Below are 23088 nucleotides of genomic sequence, written 5' to 3' on the forward strand. Positions count from 1 at the left end.
AAAAAAAAAAAAAACATAAATGGGATACACATGCAGCAGAATGTGCAGGCTTGTTAACGTAGGTATATGTGTGCCATGGTGGTTTGCTGTACCTATTGACCCATCCTCTAAGTTCCCTCCCCTCACTCTCCACCCCTCAACAACCCCTGATGTGTGTTGCTCCACTCTGTGTCCATGTGTTCTCATTGTTCAACTCCCATTTATGAGTGAGAACATGTGGTATTTGGTTTTCTGTTTCTGTGTTAGTTTGCTGACGATAATGGCTTCCAGTTTAATCCATGTCCCTGCAAAGGACATGATCTCATTCTGTTTTATGGCTGCATCATATTCCACGATGTATGTGCACCACATTTTCTTTATCTAGTCTATAATTGATGGGCATTTGGGTTGTTTCCATGTCTTTGCTATTGTAAATAGTGCTACAGTAAACATACGTGTGCATGTGTCTTTATAGTAGAATGATTTATATTCCTTTGGGTATATACTAAGTAATGGGATTTCTGGGTCAAATGGTATTTCTGGTTCTAGATCCTTGAGGAATCGCCATACTATCTTCCACAATGGTTGAACTAATTTACATGGGCTCTTTTTTCTTAATGTAAATGTGCACAAAGACCTGATTACGTTCATTTTACATAAACTATGAAAAGACCAGGTTCCATAAAACCTATGGAGTGCTCGAAAGGGGGTCATTCTCCTTGTTTTCTCCTCATTCTTAGATTATTTGTTTTCTTCTTAAAAAGAGGAACTGAGCTGAGGCCTAGCGGTTTTCTATGGAGGATCAATTGTGCTGCTTGTGGGCAGGACTCCACAGTGGGTCACCACTGAAAACAACAGTTCAGTTCCTCATGCAAATACACACAGACAAGCTGAATAGAACTGAATTTGGGGAGAAAAAGCAACAGAGAAGACACTTTAGAATGCATCTCTGAACTAGAATTAGGATCCTTAGACAGCAACTTCCTAGAAGGAAAACAAAACGACAGCCAAGAGCACTTTTTGTAAACCACGCTCAGCCACCCCTTAACTTTGTGGCTCTCATCTACCATTACACACAACAAGGTCAAAGCCAAAGAGGTCAGGTCATGCAATACAGGAAAGCAGAGGTTTAGACTTAAGAAGAATCTACCCATGACTCTTGAAACTCCACAAAGAAAACAAAACACCCCAAAAGGGGTGAGTGGCAACCTTTGTTCTGAATTCCTTAAGGGGGTTCAAGTCATTAGAAGCCTTCTCTAGATTTATTGGTACTACAGATGGCAAAGGGGAAAAGAAGTGTAGGGTGGAAGAAAAGTAAGTAAAAGAACATTTGTTTTTTAAGACAGGAAGCAAACACAGAAACCAAGTGCATGGTTCTTTGGTTCTTTTTGTTTGTTTGTTTTCTTCTTTTGCAGCTGCAAGGAATTTTAGGCAAATTAGAGAGGTTTTGTTACCCATAATTTTGAATTCTCTCTAGGATTTGACCAAGTCATGTACAGTTGGTCAAGTCTGATGGGAGAAAGAGAAAACAAACAACAAAATACTCCAACAATAGAATCACCAAGCACTCTAATGATCAGGAGAAATTAAGACCAGCTGGTTGTTAAACTTTAGCCAAGACAAAGCCCCAGTTCAGCTACTTACCTAGGGATGGGTTTCAGGCTGAAGGCTGCTTTCTACCATCCTAGGAGGAAAAAACACTCAAACTGGTCTTCACTGCTGAGAATGAGCTCAAACGCTACATGTCTAAAACAAAATAGGTGGGGAGTTGTACAGCAAAATGAACTTTAGATCTTTACTGAATTTTGGAAGATCAGGGATTCTCTGGGGAGGGTGCTCCCAGACCTCAGCAAATTGTCCTATTGGTTTAAGCCATGAAGTTAGCTCATGCTCTTACCAGGCACCAACAGGATATTTGTCAAAGGTCAGGGGCATCTCCACTCAGAATCCCTTCATGATTACCAAAATGTGAACCCTGAAAATCTGAGACAGGTCCCAGTTAATTTAGAAAGTTTATTTTCCCCAGGTTGAGGACGCTCCTGTGACACAGCCTCAGGAAGTCCTGACGACATGTGTGTAAGGTGGTCAGATCACAGTTTTGTTTCACACATTTTAGGGAGACATGAGACATCAATCAACATATGTAAGATGAACATGGATTTGGTCCGCAAAAGGCGGGACAACTCAAAGCAAAGGCAGGACAACTTGAAGCTGGGAGGGGGCTTCCAGATCATAGGGTACATAAGAGACAAATGCTTGCATTCTTTTGAATTTCTGATTAGCCTTTCCCAAGGAGGCAATCAGATATGCATTTATCTCAGTGAGCAGAGGGGTGACTTTGAACAGAATGAGAGACAGGTTTGCCCTAAGCAGTTCCCAGCTTGCCTTTTCCCTTTAGCTTAGTGATTTGGGGCCCCAATATTTATTTTCCTTTCACAGCTTCCTAACCTTATTTATCCTGCCTCATGTTTCAGAAGGTGTCATAACTCTGTGATTAACATCTGGGCAACATTCTCTTAAGACATCAGAAAAAATGTGAAGCTTATCAACGATATCTGAACAAATCATCTTAAACTTGATGGGCTCAATAGCTTAGGGTCACTTCAGAGCTGATAATAGTCAACAAAAGTAAAAACATCAAGAGCAGGTGCTCCTACTAGAATGCCAAGTTATAATCACTTACAATATTATTTCAGATTCAAATGAAGGCACCACTCTTGGGGATTCTAATTAGGATATGCACCCCAGCTGCGACCTACTCAAAGCTATGAACTAATTCCACTAAAATTAGGATATGCACCCCAGCTGCGACCTACTCAAAGCTATGAACTAATTCCAATAAAATCGTTCTTAAAAACAAAAGTGAGTCTTGAAATTTTCAGCCTTGCTGGGTTTATATATGTTAAAATGTTAAGTGTGGAGATGTTTAAATTATAACATAAACCTGTAGAGACCACAGTCAGAAGTATACCACGCTATCCAGATGAAATACAGCTCAATATGCTTTTTTTTCTCAGCAGAACTCACTGGGAAATAAAGTCCACTTTTTAATAATAAATTTCAAAATGTTGTTTATTGAGTGAAATGAATTGAGTACATTAAATTCTTTATAGAAGATTTCCCTTCTTTCATTGGTGTCTACTTTTCAGAAATTTGATTTTATCTTTTTTTGTCAAAATAGGGACAATAGTATGACAATTAGATATAATGTGTTAAAGATAAAATGTGTTTCAAGAGCTAAGGCATGAATTAAATCTGTCTTAATTTAGGATATTAAAACACCTGTGCACACCCACAAACACACACACACATATACACACAGCACTTTTATTCCAATACCTTAAATTATGTATATTTGATATAGCATGTATCTTCAAGGTGATTTCAACATGGGTTGCTCTTCCTGTATCTTTGTGTAAAATATAATTGCTAGGGAATCAGTAAAATAATTATGAAAGCAATAGAGAATGATACCAATGAATTCTTATGTGCAGAAAAGTTTATTAGAAAGCAGAGATGCAACAAAGCATAAGAAATTCATGCTAGGAGAAACACAGAACATAACTGGGCCCCTGGGTCTGAGGGTGCAACATCAGTGACAAAACTGGTCCTGCAGATAATGTCTACCTCACTGAGAAGGAGAATCTATACCTCAAAGTGATAAAGAAAATAAGGAAATTAGAGGACTGGAATAATTTCTTAGCTAGTGAATTACAAATTAATTCCTATTTGGTGCTACCACTGGAAGAAAAAGAAAGCAAGGGAGGGAGCTTAAAATGAACCAGAATATCCTCACAGAGTCAGTGAAGTGCTGATGGGCTCATTGGAAACATGAGGTCCATCCTATTGAATGACATCAACCCCACTCCATGTGTCCTAATAGCTAGCACAGAAGAAGGGTCTGCATCTGTGGGCCAGTGGTGAAGGGGGAGGTGAGCCAGGGCAGGGGGCTCAGCAGCAAGAGGAGGCGCAGCACAAGGGGCGGGGGCAGGTGGAGATGACACAGGTTGGGCGATAGCAAGTGGTGTGGCAGGAGACTCGGCCACAGACTGGACGCAGGCAGCAGCAGGGGCGGCAGCAGCTGGATTCACAGCAAGAGGGACGGCAGCAACTGGAGATGCAGCAGCTGGGGCGGCAGCAGGTGGGCTGGCAGCACACAGACTGGCAGCACTGGGGCCTGCAGCAGCTGGACACACAGCAGCTGGGGCGGCAGCAAGTGGTCCTGCAGCAGGTGGTCTGACAGCAGCTGGGGCGGCAGCAGGTGGGCTGGCAGCACACAGACTGGCAGGACTGGGGCCTGCAGCAGCTGGACACACAGCAGCTGGGGCGACAGCACGTGGTCCTGCAGCAGGTGGTCTGACAGCAGCTGGGGCTGCAGCAGGTCTCCTGGCAGAGGTCTTGGCCGCAGCCCTGGTCAGAGCACACGGAGCCACAATAGGAGTTGACCATGGTGTCAGAACGGGGAGGATCTGGGTGAGTTTCCAAGAGACTGAAGTTCTTGTGTTTGGAAGTCTTCTGGGTCCATAGCCTCCTTTATACCCTGCTGAAGGCCCATTGCCACCACGTCATTATTTCCTTGTTATTATTTACCTCGTGGAAAACTTAATCATGTAATTACATCATTATGTGTTTCTAGTTAAATACTCCAAAACGAACCCATTTAAATACTCCAAAAATAACCCATTTCCTTTTCCTGCTCTGCTCCTGTGTTTCTATTGGAAACACTTGTCATATTTCTTCCTTAGTGGGGGTCACCTTTGTCCCTGGTCTATGCAGTGTCTTTTACAAACCACTGGTCACATGACTCTGACACTTTATTTCTAAATGTGATTCTCCCTCCTACCTGTAGATTGCTCTCTACAAATCATGGGGGACACTTTTTATAATGTGAGTGTATCTTTTGTTGTCAAAGAATGTCCTGGTCAGATGAAATGTCGGAAAGGAGTTAGAAGGAAGGACTCACTCGGGAGAAGGATGTCCCATCTGTAATGAAGATGACTCTGATTCCGTGTATGCTTCTTGAATGGTTGAGGAGATGGTCAGATCCCAAGGAAGTTACAAACTCTGTGTCAGATCTTATTCCACCACTTCAAGTGAAAGTACTTAGCTATGACTCATTGTCTTTAAGGAGTAAAAACACATTTTTGTGTATGTCTTACAGTATAGGCATTAGGAGTAGGAAGTTTTGATTTATCTTTGATCATCAAAATTGCATGAATTTTTCATTGACAAAAGCATTTGTTATATGTAAACAATATTTAGAATTATTAAGCCTTCAATAATGTGCATCCAAGACATTCTGTTGGGTACTCTGGGTATAGAACAGATAAACCCTCATCTTTTTCCTGCAGGTACTTGTATAAGACACATGCATAAGAAACAGAATTTGGCAAAAATGAAAGGAATTACAATTATGTTCATTAAACAACTACAATAAAAATGTATAGTATGTGGATAAGTTCCATATACCCTCAAGGTATGTATATTACTTGTGAAGTTTTGACTGTGTACCAGACATTGTGCTAAACATCTTATATTTATTTCATTTTCACTCTTTAATACAACAAAAAACTTGTCCAAGATTAAAGAGAAAGTTAGCCTAATATGTCTTAGTGTAGCCAAGAAAGCGGTAAAGAATAAAATTTGCCAAACTTGCTGAAACTGTTTCATCTTGGAATGTTTCATTTTTTTTGTTCATTCTGCAAACTCCTACTCATGTGTCAAAACCAGTTAAAATATTTCCTCCTCAATAATATTTTTCCTGATAAGCTACCCCATACATTTATCATTATTTCCTCCCTTGTGCTCATAATTTGATACATTCTACTGTATCATAGTCATTTACTTCTGTCATTCCCCATATGCAATGCAAATACCCTGAAGGCATGGCCTATGACGTTTCTTTTTGTTACCATGACACTCAGTGCAGAGAACACTGGTGGTAAATGTTTGTTGAGTGAATGAAGGCTTTTTGATGACATAGAGGCATGTAAGGCCCTTTAAAAATGGATATATCTTTTGACTTCTGGATAAAAGAGAGGATCTCAGTGGCTGCTCTGACCCCCCGTTTTCCTGAGCATGGCCCTAGGAGGACCTCTCTGCTGTGGCTACACCCCTGTGGCAGGCTGTCGGAAACATCCTTTCAAACCTAGGTGGACCGCCATGGCCCCACAGCTCCTGCACTCTGTGTATCTACAGTCAGTACGACATGAACACCACCAAGGCTCACAGTTTGTGCCCTTTGCAGTGGCAGCGCAAGTCTCATCTAAGCCCACTTGAACCACAACTGGAGCAGCAAAGGGGCACTGTGCTAGAATGTGGGGAGTACCAAGCTCTTTCTGACCTCAAGGTTCTCTTATCTGGAGCCTGTGATGAGAGGGACAGCTGCAAAGATCTCTGAAATGGCTTTAGAGCCATTCTCCCATTGATGTGATGAACAGCACCTAGCTTCCTTCTATTCATATCAATCCTTTTATCAAAGCATCACTTGGCCACATCCTCGCATGCTTTTTCATTCTTTATATGGCCAGGCTGCACATTTTCTACATCTTTATGTTCTGTTTCCCTTTTAATTATGAATTCCACCTTAAATCATTTGTTTCCTCTTGCATTTTACTATATGAAGTTCAAAGATGCTATGCAGCTCCTTCAACATTTTTCTTAGAAATTTCTTCCCCCAATATAATTCTTCATCTTTCTTAAACTCTGCCCTCCGTTCAGGCCCTTGGACATGAACATAATTCAATTAAGTCCTTTGCCACTTTGTAAACGGATGGTCTTTCCTCCAGCTTCCAATTATTGTTCCTCATTTCCATCTGAGATCTCATCAGAATAGCCTCCACTGTCCATATTTCTCTCAGCATTCTGGTCATGACCACCTAAATAATCTATAAGAAGATTCAGACTTCCCCTACAGCTATTCTTTTCTCCTGAGCCTTGACCAGAATCACCCTTAATGCTCTGTTCATGGCATTACAGTAGTCCTTCCCTATCTATGGATTTACTTTCCACAGTTTCAGTTACTTGCGGTCAACCATGGTCCTAATATATTTAATGGAAGATTCCAGAAATAAACAATTTGTAAGTTTTAAATTGGATGCCATCCTGAGTTGTAAGATGAAATATCACCAATCCTGCTCTGTCTTGCCTGGGACAAATGTCATCCCTGTGTCCACACTGTATACATGACCCACCCTTTAATCCCCAAATAATGATCTCAGTTACCAGACTGACTGTTGCAGTATTGCAGGATATGTAGTGCTTGTGTTCAAATAACCCTCATTTTACTTAATAATGGCTCCAAAGTGCAGGCTAGGCTAATTTGGTTGGCTTGGACTTTAGAAAATAATGTCACTTAATACTATTCAGCCACAAAAAATAATAAAATCACGTATTTTGCAGCAACATGGATGGAACTGGAGATCATCATCTTAAATGAAACAAGCCAGACACAGAAGGACACATATCGCATATTCTTACACATGGGGGCTACATGATGTGTGCACATGGACATAGAGGTAGAATGACAGACCATGGACACTCAGAGAGCTTAGAGAGTGAAAGTGGGGTTGACAATAAGAAATTACTTAATGGGTACAGTTTATGTTACTCATGTGATGATGGCCTAAAAGCCCTGACTTGCTAATTATTCAATCTACGCATGTAACAAAGTCACACTTGTACCTCAAAACTTAAAAAATAAAACAACATAATGATGTCATTTAGCTTGTTCCCAATACATTTAAACATAATTAAGCATCATAGCTAAAGAATGCTTCTAAGTGATGAGGTTCAAGGCTCAAGTACAGAATAATGTGATTCACCTGTAATCAGCACAAAGTGCATTCATGCTAGGTTAAATATATCTTCTATAATTACATTCACCTTCCCAATTTGCCCATGAATTTTTTGGAAGATGCCAATTTTCCCTGGATACAAGCCAGGGAAAATTAGCCTGCACATGTCCCAAATTAATAAGATTTTGTTGTATGATGACCCATTACAGCAAGAAATTTAAGAAGTATAGGAGATATTCAGGACATTGTCCTAATTCTTTTCTGACTATGACATAACCTGATCATCAGAATTTCAGGTAATATATCAGCCAAGTAATGAATTATTGTCCCAACACACAATACTCCCAGGAATGCATAATGCCAATAGAAGAGAAGAGAAGAGAAGAGAAGAGAAGAGAAGAGAAGAGAAGAGAAGAGAAGAGAAGAGAAGAGAAGCGACGAGAAGAGAAGAGAGCAAAAGCGAATCACTAATGCCACAGTCTTCAATGTTCAGAATATTCACAGGGTCATGTAGGGATTGGCTTAGGGCCTTGAAGAGCCCTGTGTGACTCACAGTTGGGATCATAATAGCAGGTCCTTGTGTGCAAATGAGCTTTATGTTGGTCAGAAATGCTCTTTTGGAAGGTCTTTGTTGGGTTTGATATAATTAGAAATTAGGAATCCTATAAAGCTGTAGATTATCATTCACTTATTTATTCAACAGTGGTTGAGAACTCTCTCATTCTGTTCCACAGACTATGCAGGAACCTCCATACTACTTGTTCTTTAAGACTTAAGTGCTATTACCTCCTCTAGCAAACCTTTCCTGATACTCTCGGCCCAAGCCACCTCTCTCTTAAGCTGCCCTCTTCTAAGATCTTGGTAGCATGCTCCTCATGTGTTTCATATTGTTGAATTTATTTTAGCTTTTGAAAGCTTTTGGAGATATAATTGACAAGTAAAATTGCATATATTCAAGGTGTACAAAATAATGTTTTGATATACATATACGTTGTGAAATAGATCACCACAATCAAACTAATTAACATATCAATCACCTCACATACTCTTTTTGTGGTGAAAATACTTATGTTCTAGCAAATTTCAGGTGTACAATACAGTATTGTTAACTACAGTCACATTGCTGTACATTCAATTTCCAGAACTTACTCATTTTGAATAGCTGAAACTTTATACCCTTTGACCAACATCTACCCATTTCTTCCTCATTCCACCCCAGGCAACCACCATATAAGTCAGATCATGCAGTATTGGTCTTTCTGTGTCCAGCTTATTTCACTTAGCTTAATGTCCTCTGGGTTCATCCATGTTGTTATAAATGACAGGGTCTCCTTCTTTTTAAAGGCTGAATCCATTGTGAATAATGACATTTATATAAATTTTCTTTATCCACTCATCTGTGGATGGGCACGTAGGTATTTCTGTATCTTAGCAGTTGTGAATAATGCTGCAATGTACATACAAGTGCAGATATCTTCAAGATAGTGATTTTATTTCCTTTGGATATATATCCAGAAGTAGAATTGCTGGTTCACAGGCGAGTTCTATTTTTAATTTTTTGAGGAGCCTCCATACTGTTTTCCATAACGGCTGCACCAAGTTATATTCCCACCAATAATGTATAAGAGTTCCCTTTACACCACATCCTTGCCAACACTTATCTTTTGACTTTTTGATAATAGCTATCCTAATAGGCGTGAGGTAATATCTTATTGTGGTTTTCATTAGCACTTCCCTAATGATTAGTGATGTTGAGCACCTTTTCAAAGACTGCATTTGACAGTACTTTAGAATTATCAGGTCAGTTGGGGAGTTGGAACACAAGGGGAGAGGAAGAATGGTGGCTGTTGGATAGAGAGGGATGTAAGAGCTAAATTCTCATCACATGTGACAGTGGGCCAATAGATAATATCTAAACTTTAAAAGTCAGGAAGTAGTAGTGTAACCACACCATTTAGAAATATCTTTTTCCTAGATTTCTCTCTCCAAAACCCTCATCTTACTGTTCTCCTCTGCACTGATCATTTTCTAGGCTTGCTGTACGGTTGTCATTTTTGGATTTACCTTGAATGCAGTTCTGATTTTCTGACTTGAAATTCCTGTTTTCTGAATCTGTGTTCTCCTCTTTGTCAACCTCTTCATTTTGGTGGTGCACATCCTGCAGACATTACTTTAGAAAGGGTGCAGGGACAGTAAGGATTTTTTGGACTTTTCATATCTGAAAATTTTACTATTCCTTTCTGTTTGGTAGTTTGCCCAGGCATGGAATTCTAGGTTAAAAAAACATCCCACTGAGAAATTTTAAGGCATTTCCCATTGTCTTCTGGCTTCCAGTGCTGATGTTGAAAAGTGTGATGCCATTTTACCTCCTGAACTTTGGTATGGGAACCACATTTTATTTTCCTCATTGGACACTTTTAGTGCCATTTCCATATCCCTAATATTCTGAGATTTCACAGTGATGTATCTTGATGTGAGCCTTACATTCACCGTGCTCAGCACTGGTGTTCTTTTAATCTGGAGCTCCCTTCTGAAAGAAATTGTCTTATACTATTTACTTGATAGTTTTCTCCCTCGTATTTCTTTCCTTCTTTCCTTCCTTCCTTCCTTCCTTTTTCCCTCCCTCCCTCCCTTCCTCTTTCTCTATTTCCCTCTTCTTTTCTTCCTCTCTTCCTTCCTTTCTTTCTTCTGTCCTCTCCTTTCTCTTTTCCTTCCTTCCTTCCTTTCTCTCTTTCCCTTCCTCCCTCCCTTCTTTTCTTCCTTCCTCCCTCCTTTCTTCCCTTCTACCTTCCTTCCCTTCTTCCTTTTCTTTCTCTTTCTTTCTTTCTCTTTCTCTCTTTCTCCTTCTTTCTTTTCCTTCCTTCCTTCCTTCCTTTCTTCCCTTCCTTCCTTCCTTCCTTCCTTCTTTCTTTCTTTCTTTCTTTCTTTCTTTCTTTCTTTCTTTCTCTTTCTTTCTTTCTTTCTTTCTTTCTTTCTTTTTCTTTTCTTTCTTTCCTTCCTTCCTTCCTTCCTTCCTTCCTTCCTTCCTTCCTTCCTTCCTTCCTTCCTTCTTTATTTCTCCCTTCCCTCCCCTTCCATCCCCTTCCCTTCCCTTCCTTTCCCTTCCAGTCTTCTTTCTGCTTTTTGAGACAAGACTTTACTATGTTGCCCAGGCTGGCTTCAAATCCCTGGGCCCAAGGGACCCTCTCACCTCAGCCTCCCAAGTAACTGGGACTAGAGGCACAGGCCACCATTACACCTGACTCCTTATGTTTTCTCATCTGTCTTTCTAAAATTTTTCTTCATCGAGTGGTAGATCTCCTGAATTGATCCTCTGTGTTATTATATTTTCTTTAATGTCCATTTCTTTCACTTCTTTTTATAATTTTTTTTACATATCTTCAAGACAGGAGAACAAATTCTTTGACTTCTTATTCTAATTTACCTGCCAAACATTTTACTGAACTTTTTTCTAATTTTTTCTATCACATTTTAATTCTCAAGATTTCACCTGACTTCTCTGACTGCTTCTGTTTCTTAGAATCTTGTTTTTATTTCAAAGATAGAATTTCTTCTCTCAGCTCTCTTGAGTATTTTATTTATAGTAGTTCTTGTTTTATAATTTTTTTTAGTTCTATGCTGCTTCCTATAGTTTCTATTCCTGTCAAATTTGTTTTTCCCATTTTTTCTTTTTAAACTAGTGTGAATTGTCAGGCTGGAGACATTTCCCAAGTGTCTGCAGCATATAGTTGACATGCACTGAAAAGCTAATTCAAAGTTCTACGTGGACAGCAGGGCTTGTTAATTTATCTCTTTACCTCTCCTCCCCTTCGTCCACCAAAAGAAAGTCAAGACTTATATGTTCTTTCTCTGGGCCCCTTTAGTTTCTTTAGAGGAGAATCTTCCAATATTCTGCTTGGAAGGCTTATGGTCATCAGAGTCCTGGATGATGAGCACAGTGCTCAGATTTTCACTGCATGGGTCTGTTTTCTGTTCTGTTCTTGACTTTTGTTCACTCTAGTGTTCCCAAATCTAGAGTATCTCTTACTAAATCTTCTAGAAGATAACCTCTTGTTTCTCCTGGTTGGAAGTAGGGGAGGCCTAATGAGCAACTTTGTAGGGTGGGGTAGGGATCCAGGGGTCTAAGCAGCCTGCTGCCTACACTGCCTTCAGTATTACCTGGTGCCTCCAGGTTCTGAGCCTTTCTGAGCCTTCAGGGAAAACCAGCTTTACACTCTGTGGTACTCTCTCTATATGCATTCACATTGTAGCTCTTTTCGTTATCTTTAGTTGACCACCATTGCTCTTTCCCCAAATTTGCTACCCTTTCTTATGTGCTATTATCTCCTGTCCTAAGAAAATAAGAAGAGGATTTCTGTTTTTTAACACCTTTTAAAAGTTGGTGTATCATGATGGATTCAAAGAGGATAAGAGGACATAAATGTCTATTTTCTGACATGTTAAGGACCTACTATTACTAAACAGTTACAATTAGACTTAGTATTTCACATATATAGTCCCCCTTAACTATTCCTGAAGTTAACTAGTGCCCATGCTCCAGATGTTGGTGAGACTCTTTCTCTGTGTTTCCAAAGCATGTTAAATAATTCTGAAGGTTAATTTTATTTCTCAATATTTTATTCATGCCTAAACTGTATTGAAGGGCAGAAAACACTGTGTGGCATGCCTGTGGTCCTAGCTACTTGGGAGGCTGAGGTGGGAGGTTGGCTCCAGTCCAGGAGTTGCAGCTTGCAGTGAGCTGAAATGGTGCCACCACACTCCAGCTTAGGTGAGAGAACCAGATGCTGTTATTTTGATCCACACAAGCTATTGGTCATGTGTGAAGACAATGGAAAGATTTCCTCATAGATTCAAGGACTCAGGATACCTTTAAAATTCCTTTAAGAAATATTCCCATTGACCGAAATATAAGTCAAAATAAAAAATTCCATTACAGTATAAATGTCATGCATAAAATATTGGTTCGGAGAGATGAAGCTGGTAAAATTTTAAAAGATTTTTAAAAAGATTCAAATATTCTAAAAGTGGTAGAGGATAAAAAATAGCAAAGAATACACAAGTGGTAGGCAAATTAAAAAATGGGGTAACAATACCTATACTTTCTGGTGATAAAGTGGGTGTGGTGGTTCACACCTGTGATCCCAGCACTTTGGGAGACCGAGGTTGGTGGATTGCTTGAGCTCAGGAGTTCAAGACCAACCTGGGCAACATAGTAAGACCCTGTATCTACAAAAAATACAAAAATTAGCTAGACATGGTGGTGCATGCCTGCGGTCCTAGTTACTTGGGAGACTGAAGTAGCTAGGGGAGGTTGTCTTGAGCCCAGGAGTTGAAGTTTGCAGTCAGCTGACATGGTGCCACTGCACTCCAGCTTAGGTGACACAGCCAGACCCTGTCTAAAAAAAAACAAAGGAAAAAATTCAAAAATGAAGATAGCATATTTATAAATGTTTATGTACCATAGAAGAGATCATAGAAATGAACAAAACAAATACAGTTTTGCAATATACAGATATGACAGAATAGGCATCATTACTAGTCTGAGACTCTGATAGACTTCTCAGGCCTAGGTACTTAAGCAATGCTGCAATGAGAAAGAGCTTGTATAGACCATTTATGGCCCTGGAATAAATTGAAAAGGGATGCCTGAGCCCAAAGATATGATTCTCACATTGCATTACCATATCAATTTCTGAATATGTTGTTTGAGTTTCGTGCTGACTTTACCTTTTTATTTTCCTTTTCAACTAAAAGTTTTGCCTAGAGCTTTTGAGCCTACTGATATCATTTTGATTGATATCATTTTGAAATGGAAGGAAATGGCTTGAAAAGACACAGGAAATACAATATGAACTGAACTCCCGATGCAAAAGGGAATCTCAAAGTTATAAAGGAAACACAGGCAGCTGGGTGACTTGATCCAGGTCATGTGTTGTGAGCCCTAACCTTTGCATGTCTCATAGTTAGACCTGCATGCAAACTCTGCAATTGGAGTTTTAATGGAGCATGAGTGGATGAATATCATTAATGGGTCAATGAAGCATCTCAAAAATAGAACTCAGCTGCATTTCCAACTTAGTTTCCATCACTTTCTTTCCCACAGTGACGTGTTTCGTCACTCATGCTCGCTGATTTTCCCACTGACTCTATGGCTTCAGCCTAAAATCATCCCTCTTATTTTTCCATAGAACTCACCATGAATTAATCTTGACATGTCCCTCCTTGAAAGGACTATAATTTTTTAAATGTCTTTCTAATAATACTGCTCTTCATAAAGATATATACATTTGGCTGTGATCTGATTTTCCTTCACATAATCTTATGTGTTTGAGACCAGTGCATATTACCCTGAATTTTCAGAACTGACACATTTTATTTCTATGAATCAATCCTTACGTATGTACTACGTTTATCCAACAGAATAGAGTCCTTTTTCTCACTAATATTACCAACATACTCTCCCTGACATATGTATTTAAATTAAATCCATGATTGATTGAATTAATTGGGTGGAGAGGGAAAGGAAAGAAAAATAACTTTCAGTCTGGGCGTGTTGGCTCACGCCTGTAATACCAGCACTTTGGGAGGCCGAGGTGGGTGGATCGCCTCAGGTCAGGAGTTCGAGACCACCCTGATGAACATGGGGAAACCCTGTCTCTACTAGAAATACAAAATTAGCCAGGCATAGTGGTTCATGCCTGTAATCCCAGCTACTTGGGAGGCTGAGACAGCAGAATCACTTGAACCTGGGAGGCAGAGGTTGCTGTGAGCTGAGATCATGCCACTGCACTCCAGCCTGGGAAACAAGAGAGAAACCCCATCTCAAAAAAAAAAAAAAAAAAAAAAAAAGGAAAATCCACTTTATTGTGAGTTACTTGAGGGACGAGAATTGGGTCTCATTCATTTTATGCAATTCCCAGAGCCCAATAGCTTGCTAATTGGTTCTTAATTTAATTACAGTAAAAATTGAGTTATTGTTTTGTCTCAATAAACTTGATGGCAGGTAAAGTGTGCAATCTGTTTTGGATTAAAAAATGAATTATTTGACATTTTCTCTAATACGGGCTTTGGCTGATACATATAATATCATTTTTTTTTTGTTATTGTCCATACAATAGAAACCCAAACAGTTTTCCAAATAAATAATCAACCGTAAGAAATACTGAAAGGTCACAAATGTTTTTGATACCAAGAGAGTATTTATTGAGCTATAGTTACTCTACCAGATGTAATTCATTGCAAAGTCCAGACCAGACTCAGCAGTTGTAAGCTTAGAAGCCTGTTCCAATGAAATAGTGTGAGATATCTGGTCTTCTGACTGCACACCAAGCATAGAAGTTGGAGGTTTTGTAAGATATTCATGTAAATTGTTGCTTTTAAAATGGTTTCTTGGTGGAATGAACAATTAGCTATATAAATGTAGTGGTGGATCAGAGCAAGGCCAGGTCCAGTGGAGAAGAGGAATGAGAATGACTAGTACACTGACAACATGGTGGTTGAACCAGGGCTGGTGGTCAGGAATGAAGTTCAACAGCAAGAGGATTCACAGGAGACTGGGCCACAGCAGGTGGTCTGGCAGCAGACTGGATGACAGAAGCTGGACACACAGCAGCCGGGGTGGCAGCAGCTAGAAGTGCAGCAAAAGGGCGGCAGTAGGAGGATTGACAGCACTGGAGATTATAACAGCTGGGCCTGGAGCAGCTGGACACACAGCAGCTGGGGCGGCAGCAGCTAGAAATGTGGCAGCAGGTGGGCTGGCAGCACAGGGACTGGCAGCACCGCGGCCTGCAGCACCTGGACACACAGCAGCTGGAATGGTAGTGGGTCGTTCTGCAGCAGGTGATCTGGCAGCAGCTGGGGCAGCAGCACGTGTGGCAGAGGCCTTGGCCACAGCTCTGTTCAGAGCAGACAGAACCACAACAGAAGCTGACCATGGTGTCAGACGAGAATTGCAGATGACGAGCAGGAAGAGGCACTTCTTCCCATACAATGTGTCTCCATGTGGTTCAGGGAAGTAGCCACCCTCATCGAGCAGCAAGATGAATGGTCTTTGACCCGCCAAAGCTCCACCAGAAATACTGATATCCTCTCAAGTCACTAAGTCCTTGGTTTTTCCCGTCTTGTAAAAAAACTTGGCTCTTTATGCCATACTTCACAGAGTCCTACTCCTGATTCATCTTCTTGAGAATACAAAGTCGCAGTTGTATTTGAATTTAGGCCACATTCTTATGGATGGAATTGCACCCAGCAAGGAGTTGATGAGAAGGTCATGGCCTTGGACTCTTCTTGGCATCTTCCTAGAACATCTTAGGCAGTTTTATTTTTAATAAATATAGATTTCTAGGCAATACTCTTGGATATGTCAGTTGATTATTATCCCGAGTAGCTGGGATTATAGGCACCTGCCACCATGCCTAGCTAATTTTTGTATCTTTAGTAGAGACAGGGTTTCACCATATTGGCCAGGCTGGTGTTGAACTCCTGACCTCAAATGATCCGCCCACCTTGGCCTCCCAAAGTGCTGGGATTACAGGCACGAGCCACCACGCCCAGCCCAAAATAGAATTTCTAATGAAATAGACATAATCTAATTTGATCTTCTAGAAGTCTTTTCCAAGCCTCACAACAAAGATTATTAAAATAATTGATTCTCTACTTTGGTAGATTAGATTATTCTTTATTAATGTTTACTCTCCTCCCTCCTCCCACCCAACCCAGAAGTATCCTCTTCCACCCTGTGACTTGAACTTTGCCATGTGAGTTGCTTTGACCAATGAGATGTCAGAAGGCATGACCCAAAGACTCAAAATGTGAGCTTGTTCCCTTGGGCTTCTGCTCTCAGAGAAGGATTGCCCCCTAAAATACCAGACACTCCATTAAAATGGAATTCCAGACAAACAACAAATAATTTTTAAATGTAAGTATGCTCATGCATAATCAGATATAATTGTAATAAAATTATTTGTTGTTTATCTGAAATTGAAATGTAGCTGGGGAACCTGTATTTTTATTTGCTAACTATAACAACTCCAATTCAAAAGAAAGTCCCAAACCAACCTGTGGCCAGAAGCCAAGGCCAGCCTTAATCAATCAAATCCCAACTAACCGACAGATATATAACCAATAAATAAATACTTGTTACAATAAGCTATGAGAGTTTGTGCTTGCTTGCTATGCAGCAATAGCTGTCTAATTCAACCATGGTAGCAATGTGAAATCAGCTTAATACACCAATCAATACACAAGGACGAACAGATGGCTTTCTACAAAGAAAATAAAAATAGAAGAGTGGCCAAGTATTTGTGACAGGGTTGGTTTTATTGTAAATTTTGATAAATTTTCTGGAGGGGATAGTTAGTAAATCTTTAGCTGTATCAATAAAATGAGGATTAACGGATAGTGCAAAGTGAGCCTATTCATGTTAAATCGAAGGAGAATCTCATTTTCATAAGCCTATTTGTGAAAACACAGCTTTCGGGTTGACATGCTTGGATTTGTTATCTAAGAGCCTACAGTTCAGTGCTGTTTTGGTCAGGCTATGGTGGAAGGTCAAGCTGGAACAGTGCTTCACTAAGGAGCCTCAGGCTCAGCTCGCTGCCCTCCCACAGAGGAATGGCAGGTACCAGCCCCTTTATACGAGGATGAAGGCCAAGGTCCCAGAATTCCAAGAACCTTTGCCCCATCTGATAGTTTCCACTATGCTTTGACTTGTGTAGATGCCTGCATGGGGCTACTGCAGGCATATCCCAGCAAGTATGTCACCCAGACAACCACCATAAGAAGACTGGAGTTGTGTGTGGCCTGTGGCATCCCCACTGATATCAGCAGTGTCCAGGGCTCTCACTTTACCATATACAAAGTGCAGGAATCGGTGGAGGCCCTGGATATCCATTGGCATTTCTACCTGCCATACAACCCTATAGCAGCAGGGCTGAATGAATGAATGAAACAACCGTTGAAGAAACAACTCTAGCAGGAGATGGCCTCTCTGGCTTTGTGCACACACTGCTTACTAGCACCCATCTGCGCTCTGAATGAAACTACCCAAATTAGATGTGTCACTTTGCAAAATCACAAGCCCTGGACACTTAGTGTGGATCTTGTGCATTAATTAAAACTGTGATAACTCTCACAATGTAACCAGGCCATGCAGGCCCAAGATGCCCTTGAATTAACATGTGTGTTCTCATCTCCCCAGTGCACACACTCTTCTGGCTCAAGGACCTGATACCACCGACATGATCCAGCTTGACAGTATAAGGGATTGTCCCCTACTCCTTTGCCTCAACCTGGGACTCAACCTGGGTCTATGCTCTTGCCACAGAACCTATCCACTGGAGAGTACATCATTACACGGGCCTGGAAATCACAAACCAGCCCCAGATGGTACAGTTTTTTCACTCCATGGGGCAAGGGCATAGAACATGATATATAGATCACACCTATTTTACAACCTATTCCTCCTTGTACTTCTAAATAATCAATCCTGGTCCCCAATTGTGCAAGGAGGTGATCATCCTCTCATTATGGGATATTACAATATCCCCACTGTCTCACTCTGGCTGCAACACGTTGCAGAAGTGGCCAATCCATGTGGTATTGCAGACCAGGCACAGGCTGCTGCTGGGGGTGGTGCTGTCTCAGAACAACACAACTTCCTGTCTTGTTAGATGGCCTAACTTGCCTTTCTTTTCTTTTTTTTCTTTTTTTTCTGGAGACGGAATTTCGCTCTTGTTGCCCAGGCTAGAGTGCAGTGGCACGATCTCGGCTCACTGCAATCTCCGTCTCCTGGGTTCAAGTGATTCTCTTACCTTGGCCTCCCAAGTAGCTGGGATTACAGGCATGCACCACCACACCCAGCTAATTTTTTGTATTTTTAGTAGAGTTGGGGTTTCACCATGTTGGTCAGCTGGCCTCAAACTCCAGACCTCAGGTGTTCCACCCGCCTTGGCCTCCAAAATTGTTGGGATTACAGGCATGAGCCACTATGCCCGGCTGACTTGCCCTTTCTTCTACCCACTAGGTATCTCACCTGTTGCCCATAGGTGGTGTACCTGTTCACCAACTGGGTGCAAATGGTGACCTTTCTCCTAAACAAAATGGACAGTTGCTTCTGCAGAGAGCTGCCCTTCTTCTCCAGCATCAGCCTGCCATGGTGCATCCAAGCAGCTAACCTCAGTATCTGGAGCCACTTCTATACTTGGTATAATGACCCCCACCCATTTCCCTTTTGCAATAAAAGCACTTTATGTGATAAGTTTCCCACCATCAGAGATGAGACAACATATTTTCCATCTAGCATAGGAGCAGGTTAATGTCACCCCCACTGTGGGATATTCTGTAGATGATGGGCCAGGGTGGACAACAGCAGTATAGATACAGCTTGTGGGCTGTGCACCCATATGTATTAAAAGGCATGATAATAGCATGCCACAAGCTAAAATCAGTGATATGGGATGGCTACCCCCACAGTGTAATGTAATCTATTTCTTCAGGTAATAGACATGGAATGTGACGGCAATGTAACCAATCTCTTCAGGTAACCAGTGATACGTGACTGTGATGACAGAGTGACTCTCCACATGGGGGCCTACCACACCCCTTAGGATGGCCATGGGCATATGGCATCCACGGTTGTCCTTACTTACCCTATAATTGGACTGGTAGATGCACCTGGGGACATCCTCATTTGTTGGGACACAGGACACATCGTGCCCAGTTTACACACCATTCTTCCTAACTGGGAAATTGTAAAAGCCAGGCACTACTGGAAGCATGCATCCTGGTAGTTTTACCTGTTGGCCACTGTTGCTGCTCCCCACCCCTGCCCACCACCCAAGTGGTGACAACAGACATACAGCTGCAAGTTGAGGCCCTGGCTAAACATAGGGCTGCAGTCTTTAATGATACCTGTCATGATATTACTCTTCTCACTGGAGAAACTGTCCAAATTAGGTGCACTACTTTGCAAAATTGCATGGCCCAGGACATCTTAACCACCTACCAGGGCAGAACCTGTGTATTAATTAAAATTGAATTTTGTGTATATATCCCTGATTACTCTCACAATGTAACACAGGCCATGCAGGCCCTAGCTATACATATTTCTGCTATAGAATCACTATCTTATGACCCTGTAACCACATGGTTTAATCAACTCCTGAGCACTTGGAAAAACTTTATATACAGTATGATTGCTATTACATTCATTATTCTTTTTTGTTGCAGTAGTTTGTATTGCTGCTGAAATATCTGGTTGCAAGGCTCCTCTGCAAACCCCGGCCCCAGGGAAATCTCAGAAGAATGGTGTGATTAGAATGTAAGGGCTATTCAAGCATGCTGGGGTGGAGGATATGGCAGACACACCTGGCAGCAATAACTTAACTTAAGCATACTCTGAGAATGACCCTACAATCAAAGAAGAATGTATGCTTGGAGTTCTGAGCTAAGGATCTGGGAGTGGCCAACCTGGAGATCCACTCCTTATCTATGAAGGACGTTTGAATCCCTACCTCATCCATTAGAACACAGGTCATACTGGGGATTGAGGCCCTTTGTTTTGGATTAAATGGAGGCTGTTAGGTGGAGGGTTCTAAGTGAAAATACTGTGTGAACTGCATGCTTTTTACAAATGGTAGCAGTTCTCCTGTCCAGACACCACCACTGGACCACCCTTGTATGTAAGTTCCCCTAACAAACCCCGCATCATGTTAGCTGTCTCCAGGTCCCTTCTCTAGCCTCTTGGACACATTGTTATCCTTACTGGTCAGTGTGGGTCCAGGATGACAATCTGTCATCTGAGCAAAACATTTCCCTAATTCTCTTCCAGTACCACTTCTAACTTTACTGCTGAAAGGAAAGTTCATTACTTATTTTTTTTAATCTGTGTTTAATATGTATAAATGTAAAAGGTTCAAATGCAGCATTGTTACATGGATATATGGCATAGTGGCATGAAGTCTGGGCTTCTAATTTAATATATGTTTTCTTTCCTGTCTAAAGACCATGGTTTACTGAACCCAATGAGCATAAAACTCATAGTAGAGGCTACTTACTCAAGATTGAGGAGACCTGGACTTCAGACCTCATATAGTGACCTCGTTTTGTGACCTTGGTACACTCTCAGGACCTCAGCTGTAGAGTGAGGGCATAGGTCTACATATTCTCCACAATCCCTTCCCAGACTCTACAGATGCAATGACTAATTCCAAATAAATTACAAAGGTAGTAATTGCAATGGGTCCTTGAAGAGGGTTTTACAGTCAAGGTAGAAGTTGAGTTTGGATTGGAAGGATGAGGAGGGCATTCCAGGTGAATGATGACACATCAAAACCAAGGCAGGAAAGCCCAGGTCCTAGTCAGGGGAGAGTGACCACACCAGTGGGCAGGGATCTGCATTTCGTGTGGTCCCTGCTGACATGAAAAACCACAAGCCTGTCTTTAAGTGAGTCATGGAAGGAGCTATCTGTGAAGCAGATGACTACTGGTCTGCACTAGGATGATGCTATTAACCTGCTACCATCATGCCCATGTGCATTAATAAGGCAAGTCACTGCTTGGGTGCTGGTGATGGGAGCCTTTGAAGACAAGGAATAACATGCTAATTTTAGCGCCAAAGGGCAGAGCGATTAGATACTAACTAGTTTAGAAAACACATTCTTTTCTCTCTTATGGGTTAGGAATACTTAAAAGGAAAATTAATCAGAAGTGAATCCAATGTCTACATTTGGTAAGGATAAACAATACAAGAAAATGAGTGAATATTTGTGGTGTATGTACATGAATATGTATGAGGTGAAGAGTGACCAAAATACCATTAGTCAATGCTAAATCTTCATTTAATTGGCCAGAAGATGCACAAGAAAATGATCACGTGTCGAGGGGTCATCAACACCCGGCCAGGGTATATAAAGGGCCCAGAGCAGGAGGAGGACATTCACACCTGAGAACATCCAGCGCCTCTCAACAGCCCACCCCACACCAGCCTCAGACACCACCATGACCGGCTCCTGCTGCGGCTCCACCTTCTCCTCCCTGAGCTACGGGGGAGGCTGCTGCCAGCCCTGCTGCTACCGCGACCCCTGCTGCTGCCGCCCCGTGACCTACCAGACCACCGTGTGCCGCCCCGTGACCTGCGTGTCCCGCTGCACGCGTCCCATCTGCGAGCCCTGCCGCCGCCCGGTGTGCTGCGACCCCTGCTCCCTGCAGGAAGGCTGCTGCCGCCCCATCACCTGCTGCCCCACGTCGTGCACGGCTGTGGTCTGCAGGCCCTGCTGCTGGGCCACCACCTGCTGCCAGCCTGTGTCTGTGCAGTCCCCCTGCTGCCGGCCCCCCTGCGGCCAGCCGACGCCTTGCAGCACCACCTGCAGGACCTTCTCCTGCTGAGATCCCACTGCCCCCACAGAGCGACACACTGAAGCCTAAACATCTATTTGGTGTTTTCAAAAGTTAAAAGAAAAATAGATATTTTTTCACCAGGTGACAATAGTGATTTTTACCATCTGGATACAGCCTGGTATAAGCAGATGTCCACTACCACCCTCACCCACCTTTTCAGGTGTCTACATTAGCCTCAGTCATTATGGATAGTAAACTGACCTTTAAGAATCCCTGGGGTGGACTTTGCAAACACATTCTACAATCTGATGGTTTTTACTGCTCAAACTGTCACCATTATCTTTCGCAATGTGTTGCTCACTGTTGTCAATAAACTAATTTTTCCTGGCATAGCAAACTGCCCTGCTCCCTGATTTATTTGTTGGTGCATGTTTATTAGTGCACACAGATAAGCAAGATTTTGGAACCTGCACCAGGGAACCAAAGCTCAACCTAAGAAAACCTTATCCATGGAAATCTCATCCATTCATTCATTCAAGAATTGTTTATCAAGGGACCTCCAATTGACAGGTGCAGCCTGATTAGTGATGAACAAGCTACATGCCTTGCATCCAAGGAGCTTATAGGCTAATGGAATAGACAAAAGGAAACACAATGTTCATGAAGAGGGTAAAAGTGGGAATAGCATATGCCAAGCCCAGAATGACCACTGGCAGTAAACCTGACCAGCACAGTGCATCTCATCTTCTTAGCACAGTTCCTAGAGTAGTGTTTTTCAAAGTGTGGCCCATGCATCATACACACTAGAATCTCTTGCAATTTGAAATGCACATTCTTAGGCCCCAAACCAAACCTAACGAATCAAAATCTCTGGGAGTGGGGCCCAGGACTGTTTATTTTCTATCACTTCCATGTAATTCATTAGAATTTCAGGACCATTATTTCGGAGGAAGACCAGGATTTGAGCTCCTTGAGA

At 41.7% G+C, this 23088-nt stretch overlaps 2 protein-coding genes across 2 annotated transcripts; one reads left to right on the forward strand and one right to left on the reverse strand.

Annotated features, from left to right (window-relative positions):
- Positions 1–3930: 3930 nt before the first annotated feature.
- Positions 3931–4428, reverse strand: LOC108534699 (keratin-associated protein 4-12). The gene has a single exon (XM_017880182.1). It carries the CDS (start codon positions 4426–4428, stop codon positions 3931–3933), a length of 498 nt encoding a protein of 165 aa, XP_017735671.1.
- Positions 4429–21730: 17302 nt separating this feature from the next.
- LOC108534701 (keratin-associated protein 2-1) lies at positions 21731–22502 on the forward strand. The gene has a single exon (XM_017880185.1). The coding sequence runs from the start codon at positions 21774–21776 to the stop codon at positions 22158–22160; it is 387 nt and encodes a 128-aa protein (XP_017735674.1). The 5' UTR covers positions 21731–21773; the 3' UTR covers positions 22161–22502.
- The last annotated feature ends 586 nt before the right edge of the window (positions 22503–23088 follow it).

This window comes from Rhinopithecus bieti, unplaced genomic scaffold, assembly GCF_001698545.2.
Source record: "Rhinopithecus bieti isolate Rb0 unplaced genomic scaffold, ASM169854v2 scaffold_11744, whole genome shotgun sequence".
NCBI classification, from domain to species: domain Eukaryota; kingdom Metazoa; phylum Chordata; class Mammalia; order Primates; family Cercopithecidae; genus Rhinopithecus; species Rhinopithecus bieti.